At 39.5% G+C, this 17,053-nt stretch overlaps 1 protein-coding gene across 1 annotated transcript; it reads right to left on the bottom strand.

Annotated features, from left to right (window-relative positions):
• Positions 1 to 3,731: 3,731 nt before the first annotated feature.
• On the bottom strand, positions 3,732 to 11,779 carry LOC119882223 (solute carrier family 13 member 5-like). The gene is made up of 12 exons (XM_038692214.1): positions 11,638 to 11,779; positions 10,445 to 10,573; positions 10,214 to 10,350; positions 9,733 to 9,953; positions 9,426 to 9,606; positions 9,209 to 9,331; positions 8,864 to 9,076; positions 8,674 to 8,780; positions 8,437 to 8,558; positions 7,793 to 7,954; positions 6,574 to 6,711; positions 3,732 to 5,388 (listed from the first exon to the last, which is right to left on the bottom strand). Exons 1-12 carry the CDS (start codon positions 11,734 to 11,736, stop codon positions 5,263 to 5,265), a joined length of 1,758 nt encoding a protein of 585 aa, XP_038548142.1. The 5' UTR covers positions 11,737 to 11,779; the 3' UTR covers positions 3,732 to 5,262.
• Between the last annotated feature and the right edge of the window lie 5,274 nt (positions 11,780 to 17,053).

Raw genomic sequence — 17,053 nt, 5'->3', positions numbered from 1 at the left:
TCCATGAAGTAGGAGGTGAACTCTGTTACGTCTTTATTCTCGTAATACCACTTTATTCTCAAAAGATTATGACTTATTCTATAATCTTTGATTTTTCTATACTCCTCAATGTGGCCCCAATATTTGTATGATATAGCCTACTTGATCGGCTATTTGTCCAGAGAATGCAGTCCCCTTTGATGGTGATAACCTGTCTGTAGATCACTAGGCCTATAGGTGAGGAGACACCTGCTGAAGAAGTCAGCCGAGAGTCAATTGAAATTCATGCATTTTATCCCATGCTGCGATAAAAATCTAGGTTCTTCTGTCATTAAACGTTTTGTTAGTGCTGCATCGTACCAACAGATGGAGCCATTTCTCAAACACGTGAAGACTGATCACACTGTAGGGCTTCACAAAATGTAAAATGTCACTGTGCATTTCAAAGTCTTTATATGACATATCACTTCCCAAATTAAATACATGAATTATTAAGCACTAATCTTTATGCTGAAGAAATGTTTTGGTCTCCAATAAAACACGTAAGTGTTCTTAATTTCTCTATTAAAGTAAGGTAATTATTCATTAAAAATGCCATAGCCTAATTAACATTTCTTTAGTTCCACTGTTTTACGGAAATTCATGAGACACTTAAATAGTAGTTAATACTTTTTTTTTTTTTTTACCTTTTGTTTATATTTACAAGGTTAATAATGTCTCACATGCATTATTAGACCCATTTAAAAACAAGGTAAATTAAATTACCCTAAATAAAACTGCGCTCAAGTTAACAACTAAAAGTCATCTTTTTGTGAAATTACTTTTTTAAATTAAACATGTGTTAAATTACTTTTTTCCTTTTCAAAAGACCATGATGAATTTATACGTTCCTGCCTTCCTGAATTGTTTATTTATAGTAGTCAAAAGTTAAAAGGTGGTTTAAGGTCTTGAAAAAAGTAGAATCCAATGAATATGATAATACTATTAAAATCCCATTATTTAATCTCAGGAGGGTGTAGAATTAGACTAATTAGAGGTGATCAGTGTAACTGGTAAGCATCTGCCAAATTAAATGTGATTTTAAATTTTAACATTATTTTGCAAGTAATTATATGTTCTTTGACCTTCAGTTCATGTGAGGATATTTATCCACAAACTTGCTCTCCAGGTAATGTAAATGAAGGAAACAAAGTATGTTGAAGTTAATTGTTTCATACCAATGACAAATACTGTAACTTCACTTTAATGTCATGTGCTGTCTGGACTTGGATGTGGTTTATTCTGACCACCAGGGCATGTCAACACATCACAAACATCTCTTTTGCAATAGGCAAAAAAATGCTCAATATGTTTCTTACATCAAACAATCTCAGCATCAGGTGATGCTGTCCTGTAGGTCTGAAGGTAAGACATCTGGTCGGGGCACTTTGGGATGGAGGTGCACGCTCTTTTGTCACCTGAATGTCTGCGCTTTGTTTTGAAATGCAAGAGAAAAGCAGCTACAACTTTTAATCAGCAGCAATTGACCACGCAATTTCATCAAAACAGTCTATTGAGAAGTTCAGAGAGAGGAACACAATAGTAGGGTTGCAGTGCTTTAACCTCTTATTACACTTAAAAATGTCATTTTTTGCAAATGAAATGGTGCAAAGAACACATGAACTGGGCTCATATAGTCTGATGAGTCACCATTCACTCTGTTGTTGAGCATGTGTGGTACACACAAAACAAGTGTCTATAAGGGGAATGTTCCCTAAGGTGAAGGGTTCTGGGTGCATTTCATGGCAAGAAGTAGAATCCCATAATAGACACAGTAAACCGGTAAACATGAAGCGACTTTGCAAAGGGTCCTGAAATGGTCACTGAATGATTTGCATGAACATGATTTGATTCACATGGCCAGATCAATGAGCTACCCAGAAAATGGCCTGGAATTGTACATTGTATAAAGGTCATGTTAAGGTCTCTGTAGTGGAGAGGAGTGGGGGTGTGACACCTGCAGCTGCTCACCGGTCCTTCTGGATCCATCCTCTTATGTTTCATCATTTGAATTGAGTGTTGGACTATATAAATACTTGACCTGACTTGATCTACCACCCACAGTGCTGTTAAAATTTTTATATTGCAGATATTGGGGTAGTAAAAGTGTATCCATTAACATATAATCTGACCAAGAAAATTATTATAAAGGCACTATTAGTTTAGCCTGGCCAGTATGAATGCACTTTGGTCAAAAGACTGCAAAGCAAGTCCTTCTGTCCTCTCCTGGATCTTTCAGATTTTGGCCTGACTCTTGTCCACAGCTTAATTGGATACTCGATTGCTAACTGAAACCATCTCTACACACAATACAAGTCTTTATGTGCCAGGAAGGATTGATTGTTATCAGACAGGCTGTAAATTGTCCTCATGTGTAACTGATACAGGCCTATGTGTCTTTAAAAAGCCTTCCCATTCACAAAATACTCTGAAATGCAACATTTGGATAAGACACCAAATAGACTTTTTGCCTCTTTTGTGCCTGGAAAGTTGTCTTGAATTCCACATGACAGTATAATTGTTTGTTAGTCATTTATAAATCTTTCTACTTGCTTATTCAACAACCAGAAGGTCAAGTTTAAAATGAGTTACTAGAAACTGGGTTGGATTCAACAGAAGTTTCTTGTGTGTAGTCAGTCGCATGAAAACCCAGCAAAGCAACTTGCAGGTTCAATTTCCTACTGAAAGCTGAAAGCATGTATATATAGCCAATAATGGAGGCTAGGATACATAAGGATGTGTTTCAATTGGATAATGAGTGGGTGGCTGAGAGGCAGAAAAGGGAGAGAAAGGCACTGTAATTACATAACGTTTTTTAGCCAGTGGCACACAAGATCATAGTGATCCGGACCACTCTATGCACCCAACCAACATTTTAATTGTCCAACAGAAGTGAGGTTAGAACTTTGATTTCTCACCGCTACCTTTGTTGCAGTGTAACATGTTTTCCTCTGTCACGCGACATCATTATGTTTTTTTGTGCTGTTTACTGCCATATATGTATGAGTGATATGTTTGATGAAGATCTTTTTCACTTGCTGTAAATACAGTCTTGGTGATGGCATTGTGAAAGATACTCATGTGGATACTTGTAAGGTTGCGCTATGGGGTCTTTAAATGGAGACATGAGAAATGTCTTCTTTGAGTTTATAATGTTTATGATGCAAAACAATGCTGGACAATATGACTGCCTTGACCCTTGACTTGCGCAAAGTCTCTGCAAAGGACAATGACACACAGCTTTTGCCTACATACATAGGTGTGGCCTTTCGGTCCAGGATTATTGTGGCTTTCCACACTGTGTTTACAGGATTATATTAGCTTTATGCACGAGACAAGAGGTCATTAAGCAAGAGGAAGAGAAACACGTGTGCACTTTAAAAACAGGCAATTGTCATGCGAAGTTGAGAAAGAGCCAGCTGACGATGAAAGTGGGATGATTTTGCTTTGTATGACAACTCTGTTTTTACAGCTAACAGTTTTCTTTCCACCTGCTTTATTTAAGCCTTGTCTATCCTAGCTACCTATTCTTCAATTTTAGACCACAAACAAGAATAAAAAAATATTGCATGCATCACTTGAACAACTGACATGCCATGTTTGTTAAATAACACTGCGTATGGAAAATAAATGATTTAGTCTGTACAGTCGTTGTAGGTATAGTTGTTCTATCAGAGTTACCACTGTATGTAGAGGCAATAAAACAAGAAAGAAACATTAAAACTCAAGTCTTTTATTTTTATAGTTTGTAACAGGCTAATGAAACAGTGTTTACTTTAGCCCATTGGCAATTTAAGATACTTTATACATCATTTCCTAGATGCACATTGGTTCATAAATAACACTTTATTATGTATTTATTATTATTATTGCAATTCAGGCATACTTCATTATTGCAGTGAGATATTTCACAATATCAGCACAAAATATTGATACAAATATTGAAAATCGGTTTTCAGTTCAATCACTTAGTATGTTTGTACAAGGCACATATAGATTTCTTTTACATTTAAAAGTTGAATGATGCTGGTACTATAACAAACCCTTAATAGGTCAATGCAGAGGTCAATTTGGATTCAAAGAGACAAAAGTACATGTTTATTTGTAGTCTCTGCTATACTGTACGTTTTAGCCCATTTTCTAAAAATACCAAAATGGCAAACCTAACCTACAGCCCCTGTTCCTTTACTGTAAATGTATTCAGAGAGATGTGCTTGAAAAATATTTAGTACTTGATACTTGACTTGGTGGAAGAAGTATTTATTTTTCTCAAGTATTTTTAGCAACACCACAGTGTAAAAATAGTTGATATTTATTTAATATTTGACTTAGATGAAAGTATATTTTGACAAAAAAAATTACCAATAGTAAAAGTACTCATTAAGCAGCTGAATTGCCCTTGTCAGTGTTAAATTATATGTGATATTATTGGATTATTATTACTAAATGTATAGAATTTAAATTTTCTGTCTGGTTGAGATAGAGCTAATGTATATGCAGTTAAGTATTTTAATATATAATAATTTCATATTATCCTAATAAAGTAACTAGTAACCACAGCTGTCAGAGAAATGTAGTAGAACAAAAAGTATACAGAACAATATGACAAGATTTTCCTTTGAAATACATGAAGTAAAAGCAGAAGCAGCATAAAATGTAAATTCCTAAGTAAAGTACAAGTACTTCAAAATTGTGTGTAAGTGCAATACTTGGGTAAGGTTAAGTTCTTATGTTATACTGCATGGCTTATTGCTATTAAGATGCAGCTACATGTGACTATATAAAAAATTTCTAATAACTTACACCTTTTGCATAGCCCTTCATTTGATGTGTTTTTATAAAAAAGAGTGCACTCCAATGGTGTTTTTTGAATTGGCTGCTTAGAAGGATTATAAAGTCTCTATTTGCAGTTATAAATGCTGACTGAGTAGATGATTACTGTGATAGTGTTTTATAAGCATACATTTTTTCTTTAAATTGTAATACAATGTGATACAGTGTAAAAAACAAAAATTCAACCACTCTTCTGTAATTCCCAATCATATTCATCACCACTTTCTTTCACAAGCAAGACTCAGGTGTCATCGAAAACAAGCAATGAAAGGCTTGTGTTCTAGCAGCAATCGGACGCATGCAGTCCACCGTGTGGTCTCATGCTGTCGCTCTGACCCGGGGTGTATGTTTTGCACCTGTGTATAGGGAGAGCAGGGTGTTCGTGGATTATCTCCTATGACCGAATTAGGCTCACACCCCAGTAACGTTGGCCCAGGCAGGGAAGGAGTCCAGGTCAAACATGGCCTTGCCCCAGCTGTTGATGGCCAGTGTAATGCAAAGGATGCCAATGATGTTCATGATTATTCCTGTCCTGGCCTGATGGAGAATAAGAGTAAGTAGTGATATTAAAGCAAAGGTTCAACATTTTGGGAAATACGCTTATTCACTTACTTGCAGAGCATTAGATAAGAAGACCGATACCACTCTTGTGTCTTTTCATTAATTATGAGGGTACGACCAGCAGCTGGTTAGCTTAGAACTCTGAACTTTGCTTACTGTCTATGCTCATTGTCTAAGTGTCTCCACCTGTGCCTCGTTTGTCCCTGTCCTCTTGTTTACTTAAGTTTCTGTCTCTTCATTATGTGCTGTTGGCTTGTCCCTGGGAAACTGTCAAGCGTCTCTGTGCCCGCCTTTGGATATTTGTGGATTTTTGTGTGCCGTCATTGCTTGGATTTATGCTTTTCCTATGTTTCTGGACTATAGATTAGTTTTGCCTTCTGGTCTTTGAACTGCCTCGCCATTGTTGTACATTTTTTCTCTGTGGATCTGTTAAAAACACTCTGAACTGTACCTGCTCCATCTTGGTGTCTGCATTGTGGGTCCAATCCCCTATTTCCCTGTGTATATGCTTGGGTTACACACAAACATATTGATTTTTGAGCTTTAGAGGTGCTGGTAGGCAGATTTAGTTTTTTTTGGACTGAGCTAGGCTACCTGTTTCCCTTGTTTCCAGTCTTCATACTAGGTTAAGCTGCTGGCAGTAGCTTCATATCATACCAAAAGGTGTATTTAGGCAGAAAACGAAGTGAGATTTAGAGGTGATGCGACTGCATACAATGTCAACAGAAAGGCGCGATTAGAGTCAAATTCTACATCAGAAGATGTGTTGAAGCAAGCTTAAATAGTTTAAGATTGAGTGAAAATTTCCTTATCTCAGGGTTTATGAATCGGTTTTATAAACATACAGACATGAGAGGAAAAGGAGAGGGACCAGGCGGAAATGGCTGAAAGAACTGGAGTCCCCCGGGGAGTTCTGAGATCATTGTATGCGCTGCCACACTAACTAACTGTTTTTAGCTAGCCATGCTACATCTGACCCTCAGCAAGAAAGCAAATAAGTGCATTTCCCAAAATGTCAAAATATTCCACATCAGGTCGCAACTGCAAGTGACAATGAACACATAAGTTCAGCTATCCTTAGAGTGTAACAGTGGCAACTATGGTGACAACTTTGCATGTTCAACATTTAATTTAATGAACAAACACAACTGCCATACTCACCATGTCAGCAACCTTGAGGTACCCATAAGAGAAGACAATAGCGTTTGGAGGCGTAGCAACAGGCAGCATGAAGGCAAAAGAGGCACTCAGAGTACAAGGCACCATGACGTACAGTGGATTGATTCCAATGGACTGAGACTGCAATCATCACACAGAAAGATTCAGCAGTCTGAGACAGGGATGAACATAGCCTTGATAACAAAAACCTCCACTAAACCATGTGGCTATTTTTCTGCAACCGTAATCACTGACTCATAACTCAGAGTGAAATGTGTGCAATTCTGTGAGGAGTGGAAACTCTCATTAAGTGGGTGTAATTAAGATGTAATTCCTGCAAGCTTGGTGCTGAATCACGATATCTAAAATAGAAAAGCACTACATATGTAGCGATAATGGCAGACCTCTATGATGCAGAAAACATTACTCTGGAATCTGCTTCTGAATTACATATCCCACAGTAGCTTACAAGTGCACAGTAATTTCTGGTTCTTAAAATAAACAGAGGGTGAAAGATTTAAACTTTATATTCTTCTTTAAAGTACAGGCTATATATCAGGTCACTACGTTGACAATGTTTTGTCTTGTCTGATGTGTTTTGTTTAAATTAAATGCTAAAAGATTCACTTGACTGGATGACACAAAGTGACATACCACAAGCCACAGTGTGTGTCATCTCCCCACTTTCAGCTATGTAACTGATCAGATGGCCTTCTCTTTCTCTTCTTTCATTTTATCTCTATTTTCACACAACGATTGGATGCCCTTGTGTGCCCGCTGGGCTTTGCCTTCCATAAATATCTATTTGAATGCCTCTTCTTGGCACTGTCCTTCACAACCCAGCTTTTCTCTCGAGTGCTTGACTAGCCGGCACAGTAATGCCATTCTTCAGCCGCAGTGGGGTGGGCATTACAAGGCACTGGCTGAATTGGTGTGTTTGGCATGTTATTAATGGGAGGAGGGGCCCGGGGAAGGGGACCAAACATATTCAGCCTGAATGACCAACTGGGTAACAAAACAAGGGAAAATAGGCCGGCTCTCACTGGGAGTAGTTTCAATGCTGAACTCCAATTGGGGAAAATCGGTTCAAATTAAATTACACTATGTAGCACTTCACCTCACTGAACCACTGCCAAACATAACTGTCTGTCACCTGCAGTCTGAGATCCTGCCTCTGCTTTTTTTGTTAAAAACATTTCACTCTCTCTCTCTTAGAACTTACCATTGAGGCTAAGACAGGTAGGAAGAGCGTCGCAGTGGCCACATTACTGGTGCACTCTGTGAAGGTAGCAATCAACAGGCATAAGATGATAGCAATTGCCCAGGGAGGAATATTTTGCAGAGGAGTCATTTGATCTCCTATCCATTTTGAGAGTCCTGATTCCTACAGAGAAACACAACATAATAATAATGGATTAAAGTCTTTTCTGGAAATGTACACAGTATTAATTTAAACAGATAAGTTAACATTTGCTCATTTACTGTGAGTATACTCTAATTAAGGTTTGTGCGCCATATACAGTATCCTTTGAAATGTAACTCAGGGGTATTTGCAGCATAAAACTGCGAAATAAATTAAACAAAAGTAACACATTCAGTGGAGAATTTGAACTGGCAGCAATTTGAAATGTTTGGTTTGCATTGCAGTAACATAAACCACTCTGATAGCAGAGAAAACTATCTACCATAAATACTATAAAACGAGGGTTGAATTTCATGAAAATATTTAGCAACTTTGAACACAGCCAACCATGAAGCCACCACCACACTTCCTGCTCCAGAGACATTATTATTCTTATTGTCCATATTGTGTGTAAGCTCTTGGCCCAGTTTCCCATTAACATTATGACTGTCACTGTCACTTACTTCACTGCCTTTGGCCAGAGCAAAACCTCCTCCAAGGAGAAGCACAATGCCCCATGGTAACTTCTTTTGGGCTATTTTCCAGGTGAGCAGAGGTGGAGTTGGGCAAACAGTTTGATGGGGTGCTACAGATCCAATAAATTCAGTGTCAGTATTGAAACATTGCACTGTCTCCCCCTCTTAAAACTTGCATATGAATGTATGACATGTAATCTATATTCTTCCAGAACGGTGCCTCACCTGTGTCAAATCTTTGAGTCCTCCATGAACAGAAATGTGGGGGTTTGGAGGGTAAAACAAAGAGAAGGATGGCAATGAAGATTGCAACTGTGGCATCTGTCACATACCTGAGAAGTGGAGTGAAGAGGGAATTAAAATTTCTTCAAAGCAAAAAATTCAAAGAATTGGAAATAGAAAAATTTTGACAAACTCTGCTTTGGAGTTGAAGATATCTGTCGCCCAGCCGTTAACAAAACCTGGGTCCCTTGTGAACCACAGCACCACCAGCAGAATGAAGAGACCCAGGACATTTATCTCTCCAAAGGACATGGGCCCCAGCAGGCGATGTTGCTCTCGGATCACATTATAGGCAGCGATGTCCTTCTCTGTCTTCACAGCCCCACAGCCCCACGTCTTCTTAAAGCTAGAGGGATCACACAGGAAAAATCTTTGTGTCACCTCTACGCTCAATCACACTCCTGCTGCGGTAAAGGTTTCTTGATGTTGATTCAAGTCTCTGTCACTATGATTAGGCTTTAACCATCACCAAACTCACTTGAATCCCATGAAGACAAACTGCAGCCAAAGCCAGGCCAGTGTGAGCATGAGGATCATGTTAGGAAAGGCAAAGCCGAACCAGGAGGCAAAGTTAATCACATCTCCGTTTTGAGGAAAGAGTCTGGAGTAAACAACAAATAACATATATAATATTTTGTGGAACAACAATGAAAGTAATACAACATAACAAAACAGGGCTTTGAGAAAACACTCACTGGTTCATCTGGCCCTTGAGCACCAGATTGGGGCCGGTTCCTGTCAGTGTGGCGGTGCCGCCGATGCTGGCAGCGTAACAAACACACAGGGTCATCCCTTTACACATTCTCTGCCTTTCTGCTGCCTGTTTATGCATGGCAGCCTCCACTGCAACATCTAAGAAAGTCACCACTACTGGGCCTTCAAACAGAGAGAAAGGAATGAAGAGAGCTACTAGCAACACAGTTTGATGAGTAGAAAGTTTGTGTGATGCTGTACATTGTCTTCAGTACTTTTTCTTGCCAAACAGACTTGAAGATGACTCACCTTGTCCCTCACTCTGTTTCTCTGTCTGCGGAGGCTGTTTGCTTTCCGTGTCTGTTGTCTGGACCTGCTCCTCTGAGCTGAGGATCTGAGGTATCTCTGCCTCGCTTTTGTTGAGCTGATCCAGCACTGCTTGGACAATAGGCACCATCATTGCTGTGGTAGCCGTGTTACTGATCCACATGGACAAGAAGGCTGTCACACCCATGAAACCCAACATCAAACTGTCAGGAACAACAAAAAACATAAACACTGTTAGTGGCCTGGATTGGATGAGGGAGGCTTGAGTGTTTTACAACATTCAACAATAAAGAGGAAGAAAGACAGACTTTTATTATAGCAATGAAAAGCTTGAACATGGTTTCCTTATCTATATCAGGTGTTTTTGATGATATCATAGATGATTAGATATTCTTTGGAAACATAAGTCTTAAAGATCACAAGTCAAACAGAGAATCTGGGGGTGTGCATCTGAGCCACTCACAGTGCTGGACGCACACCAACAAAGAGCAGCACCCTCAAGGCGATGCGCTTGTGCAGATTCCAGTGCTCCACTGCTACTGCAACCAGCAGTCCCCCCACAAACAACAGGTTTGTGTCCTTCAGGTACTGCATACACACCTGAGACAGCAGGGTCACACAGAGTAACGTGTGTGAACAGCAATTCGTCCCTGTTGGGGAAAATTCTACACACTGCTGCAGTTATTTTACTTACGTCCTTGGATTTCATGATGCCAAACAGGGGGAAAAGGAGAGCTGGGAGCAGAGCTGTTACAGCCAGTGGTAGAACCTCTGTGCACCAGAAAACAGCCATCAGGACTATCACATAGGCACATTCTGCCTCCTGTAAAAAATGGAACAATGAACAAACAAAAAAACATGTTAAAAACATACTGGCAAATGCACACAAACACAAAGACCTTGTTTTAGAGCTCAAGGTCCCATCTGGAAAGGCACCATCTGTGAAAATCAGCTTCTGAGATCTGAGTATATATCATTAAGATGTTATGATGGTTCAAAGGGTGAAGATAAGTGTGCATACTGTTCTTTTGTTTCTGGTCACCTGATTGTACCAGCAGTTCTCATACTTATGAGCTCTATAACCAACCTTACATTATTATACATAAATATTAATATTACATAAATATTAATTTGTCATGTTTTATTGCATTACCTGCCTAATTAAGACCTTCAAGCCTTGATTGCTTTTAGATTGCTAAAAACCTTTGTATTCAGTTTTTGCAAGCAACCAAATTATCCTAAAGTTTCAGTCCTCATACTTTGTTACCCTCCTCTACACTATGTCTTTGTTCATGGCTGCTTTGCATTGCAGTTTATCATAACATGCTTACATGCCTGTGTGCATGTCTGTAATGTCACATGTAGGGGTAACGCCTGCCTAGCCCTTTGACTCTGTGTTCCCACGCTGGACATGACCCTACATGTTAACAGAAAGGAGTTAAAATAACAAGTCTTCAGAGCGCTCCAGCCTCAGGCATTACTGGACAATTCACATGCATTTTGCTCCAAGTGCGCTGCGCACTTGTGAGTCCCATCAACAGGTGCAGTAGAGAACCAGTATCCATCAGACTCATTCATTTTAACAAAATGTTAGCCAAAAAATCTTCGGCGCGCTGAATTTAGTTCAGTCCTGTGTTAAAAACTACATGCACAAGATGTGAAATGTTCCTAATTAAACTAGCTTTTTAAAAAAAAAAAAAAAAAAAACTATCTTAAAAAAATACACTTAAAAAAATTCTGAGTGCAGTAACCTTTATGGTTCCACAACTTTAGATCCATTACTTTTTCATGGCAAAATCACCAATAGCTGCTGAATTTCTCCACTTTAACAGTGTGGTAAAGTTTAATTTAAATTAATCTAGTGTTTTATCCAAATCTGTTACATACCGATGTTCCGATCACTAAAGGCAGTGGAAGAAGAAGAAACGGAGCTGAGAATAGGATAAGCTCATTCTTAACAGAGCGAAGATATTTGAAGAATGCCATCCTGTAGGAAAAACGGAGAAAAGGAAGCCTTCGCACTATGGATCGCGCTTTTGAGGCGCAGAGGAGAGGAGGAGGGGGAGTCCCACAGCAAATAAAGGAGGGAGAGAGGCGAATCACAATGAAGAGCGAGAGAGTGAATGAAAGAGAGAGAGAGAGAGAGAGAGAGAGAGAGAGAGAGAGAGATGTGCTAGGGTACTTACACTAAGCGACAGATTTATTATTCAGAATCAAAAACCAAGTCCACATAATCAGCAAACTTCCCATATAGTCACAAAAAATCATATTTTCTTCTGGCATTACTAGCACTGGCTGTGGCTGTAAGTAATCTTAATCGTAGCAATGCTTTTATTTTCATCACAAGTTGACATCACTTACTCTCATTGATCTCATGATAAATAATTAGTTTATCTCATGATGAAAACTTTTAAAAACAATGAGGTCTTGAGTTCAGACAGCGTGATCCCACCCACTTTTATCTATAGCTATCAAAAAAGCATGATTGATTGTTCTAAGAATCAGCTAAAATGTTCCTCCACATAAACAGCAAACCTCCCAAATACTCACAAAAAATCCTATTTTGAACTACTGCACTGAATAAATTTGATTGTTAAAAAAGTTGTGAACTTGAGATTCCTGCAGCTGCCAAATCATATTTACAGGTGCCGATTAGTTAAAGCCATTACTTTTTTAACTCCTTCAGTGTAGTGAAGAAGATTTTGTCAGTTGTGACTGTTAAAGAATTGAGTATAACTGTGTATTTATTCATGCTTGTCATCCTTTTAATGAAGATAAGATGAATACTTATTGCTCTTGCATCAGAATAGACTTTGTCATAGTCAGTGTTGGGCAGTAACACGTTATTAGTAACGCCTTCAGTAACGCGTTACTGTAATAATATTACAGTAAGTGTTACTACTAGTCATTCTGTGGGAAACACTGGAAATATAGTAAGGTAACTAGTAACGTAACTAGTTACTTTTATCACCCAGTAATAAGTAAAGTAGTAGTATTACTTTTTTAAGGAGTAATAAGTAACTAGTAATATATTACAATTTCTGAGTAACTTACCCAACACATGGTCAAAGTCAAGACTAATCAATTGAATCACTGCTGCGCCTTATGATTTTGGTAAACCAGCAATGGGTTAATCATAGGTATATCTGCTTTTATTTTCATCATAAGATGATGTCACTTATTCTCATTTATCACACGATAAATACTGGTCAGCAGGGCGATAGCCTGGATTTTAAAAACACTGAGGTCATGACTTTAGACATGAGTGCGACCCCACCCACCTGAGAAACTTTAAAATGTCTATCAGCAAAACTTTTTAAATTTTCTGATTATAGTAATTTTACTTAGTTAACTTCTAAATTGTATATCCCTAGACAGTCTAAATAATGTTACGATTTTGCACACTGCCAGGATATAATTTTGGTGGATAAAACAAAAAATTCCTTTTAAACTTAAATAATCTTAAACAAACACAGGCAAAGATAGTTGGTGTAAAAAATATCACAGTCAATCATTCTGTGTCAAGAATGGTAGCCCAGTGGAACCCTCCATCACCTATTGTAACCTTAATGACCCAAGACCGCTGAGTTTCTGAAGAGTTAATAAAGATGCAATGGATATTGGGAGATCAGCTAACAAGGTCTCCTCTTTAAGAAGCGTGTTGAGTGCCAACCAGGTTTTTCAGCATTTCATTGTTTGTATTACACTTATTAAGTAACAATTAAGTTAGTAGTAGTAGCTATGTTTATCTCACAATTATTTAAGTGAATAATGATTCCACCTCTCTCCGTGTGTTTTCTGCGTACCTGAACACTTCAGCCCATATGCCCTTCACCAGAAAACACCTCTCTACAGCTGTTCAAATGCATCTTCCACAACAGATAAACTAGGTTCATACTGTGTTAATGTGGTAATACTGTGTGGATTAATGGGAAACTGGGAGAATTATTTTGGGCATGTGGGCAAAATGGCTTCCACTTCCTCAAAAATATTAGGGTTTCAGCAAGTTAGATTGTCTTCATTTGTATATATATATCAATCAACGTATGCAGTACTTTGTTTCCCTTATGCCAGAGGGTGGAAGCCTATCTTCCTCAAATGTACTCCAATAAATTATATATACAGTGGGTACGGAAAGTATTCAGACCCCTTTAAATTTTTCACTCTTTGTTTCATTGCAGCCATTTTCCAAAAATCAAAAAAGTTCATTTTATTTCTCAGTAATGTACACTCAGCACCCCATCTTGACTGAAAAAAACAGAAATGTAGAAATTTTTGCAAATTTATTAAAAAAGAAAAACTGAAATATCACATGGTCATAAGTATTCAGACCCTTTGCCGTGACACTCATATTTAACTCAGGTGCTGTCTATTTCTTCTGATCATCCTTCAGATGGTTCTACACCTTCATTTGAGTCCAGCTGTGTTTGATTATACTGATTGGACTTGATTAGGAAAGCCACACACCTGTCTATATAAGACCTTACAGCTCACAGTGCATGTCAGAGCAAATGAGAATCATGAGGTCAAAGGAACTGCCTGAAGAGCTCAGAGACAGAATTGTGGCAAGGCACAGATCTGGCCAAGGTTAAAAAAAAAACTTCTGCTGCACTTAAGGTTCCTAAGAGCACAGTGGCCTCCATAATCCTCAAATGGAAGACGTTTGGGACGACCAGAACCCTTCCTAGAGCTGGCCGTCCGGCCAAACTGAGCTATCGGGGGAGAAGAGCCTTGGTGAGAGAGGTAAAGAAGAACCCAAAGGTCACTGTGGCTGAGCTCCAGAGATGCAGTCGGGAGATGGGAGAAAGTTGTAGTAAGTCAACCATCACTGCAGCAATCCACCAGTCGGGGCTTTATGGCAGAGTGGCCCGACGGAAGCCTCTCCTCAGTGCAAGACACATGAAAGCCTGCATGGAGTTTGCTAAAAAACACCTGAAGGACTCCAAGATGGTGATAAATAAGATCCTCTGGTCTGATGAGACCAAGATAGAACTTTTTGGCCTTAATTCTAAGCGGTATGTGTGGAGAAAACCAGGCACTGCTCATCACCTGTCCAATACAGTCTCAACAGTGAAGCATGGTGGTGGCAGCATCATGCTGTGTGGGTGTTTTTCAGCTGCAGGGACAGGACGACTGGTTGCAATCGAGGGGAAAGATGAATGCGGCCAAGTACAGGGATATCCTGGACGAAAACCTTTTCCAGAGTGCTCTGGACCTCAGACTGGGCCGAAGGTTTACCTTCCAACAAGACAATGACCCTGAGCACACCGCTAAAATAACGAAGGAGTGGCTTCACAACAACTCTGTGGCTGTTCTTGAATGGCCCAGCCAGAGCCCTGACTTAAACCCAATTGAGCATCTCTGGAGAGACCTGAAAATGGCTGTCCACCAACGTTTACCATCCAACCTGACAGAACTGGAGAGGATCTGCAAGGAGGAATGGCAGAGGATACCCAAATCCAGATGTGAAAAACTTGTTGCATCTTTCCCAAAACGACTCATGGCTGTATTAGATCAAAAGGGTGCTTCTACTAAATACTGAGCAAAGGGTCTGAATACTTATGACCATGTGATATTTCAGTTTTTCTTTTTTAATAAATTTGCAAAAATTTCTACATTTCTGTTTTTTTTCTGTCAAGATGGGGTGCTGAGTTCAATTCAATTCAATTCAATTTTATTTATATAGCGCCAAATCACAACAACAGTTATCTCACAGCGCTTTTCATAAAAGAGCAGGTCTAGACCGTACTCTGTGATGATATTTACAGAAGCCCAACAGTTCCCACCAAGAGCAGCACTAGGCGACAGAGGCAAGGAAAAACTTCCTTTTAAGAGGCAGAAACCTCGAGCAGAACCATGGCTCAGGGTGGGCGGCCATCTGCCTCGACCGGTTGGGGTGAGAGAGAGAGAGAGAGAGAAGAGAGAGAGAAGAGAGTGAAAGAGAGAGAGAGAGAGAAAGAGAGAGAGAGAGAGAGAGAGAGGATGTAAGGAGAGAGAGGGGAGGGAGGCAGCCTACACAATATACACACAGAGGTACAGACAGCGAAGGTAATGTTGCTATAAACTAAATGAAAAATGGTACAGATATTTATAATAGTGTTAATGGTAACCATCGTAATGTTAATGATTATAATAACAATAAGACCAGCGACAACAGTCGCTGCAGTAGAGGGTGTCGAGCAGGAACACGGGGGCAGCAGGCGACCCGCAGCCACAGATCCAGACTCCACAGCTCCAGAGCCAGAAAACCTGCAGGAAGTGATAGGAGGAGAGAGGAGAGGGACGAGAAAGCACAAGACTACCAGAAAGGGGAGAAGTTGTGTTAGTAACATGCAATAATGGGATAAGGTTGCATACAGAGGGAGAGAAAGTAGAGGAGAGAGGAGCTCAGTGCATCATGGGAAATCCCCCGGCAGTCTAGGCCTATAGCAGCATAACTAAGGGATGGTTCAGGACTACCTGAGCCAGCCCTAACTATAAGCTTTATCAAAGAGGAAAGTCTTAAGCCTACTCTTAAATGTGGAGATGGTGTCTGCCTCCTGAACCCAAACTGGAACCTGGTTCCACAGGAGAGGAGCTTGATAGCTGAACGCTCTGGCTCCTAGTCTACTTTTGGAGACTCTAGGAACCACAAGTAACCCTGCATTCTGGGAGCGCAGTGCTCTGGTGGGGTAGTAAGGTACTATGAGCTCTTTAAGATAAGATGGTGCCTGACCATTAAGAGCTTTGTAGGTAAGAAGAATGATTTTAAATTCTATTCTGGATTTTACTGGAAGCCAATGCAAAGAAGCTAAAACAGGAGAAATGTGATCTCTTTTCCTGGTTCCTGTCAGAACACGTGCTGCAGCATTCTGGATCAGCTGAAGAGTCTTAATGGACTTTTTCGAGCAGCCTGATAATAAGGAATTGCAGTAATCCAGCCTAGAAGTAACAAATGCATGGACTAGTTTTTCTGCATCATTTTTAGACAGGATGTTCCTGATTTTCGCAATATTACGTAGGTGAAAAAAGGCGGTCCTTGAAATTTGCTTAATGTGGACTTAAACGACATGTCCTGATCAAAGATAACTCCAAGATTCCTCACAGTGGTGCTGGAGGCCAAGGCGATGCCATCCAGGGAAACTATATCTTTAGATAATGCGTCACGGAGGTGCTTAGGCCCCAGAACAATAACTTCAGTTTTATCTGAGTTTAACATAAGAAAATTACAGCTCATCCAGGTTTTAACATCCTGAAGGCACATTTGAAGTTTAGCTAACTGATGAGTTTCATCTGGCTTGATCGATAGATATAACTGAGTATC

Source organism: Micropterus salmoides, unplaced genomic scaffold (assembly GCF_014851395.1).
Source record: "Micropterus salmoides isolate LMB-PRFRI ecotype aquatic unplaced genomic scaffold, ASM1485139v1 Ms_hic_scaffold_3, whole genome shotgun sequence".
Taxonomy (NCBI): domain Eukaryota; kingdom Metazoa; phylum Chordata; class Actinopteri; order Centrarchiformes; family Centrarchidae; genus Micropterus; species Micropterus salmoides.
Note: the sequence above shows the minus strand (reverse complement) of the source record. Positions and strands in the feature narration are given on the sequence as shown.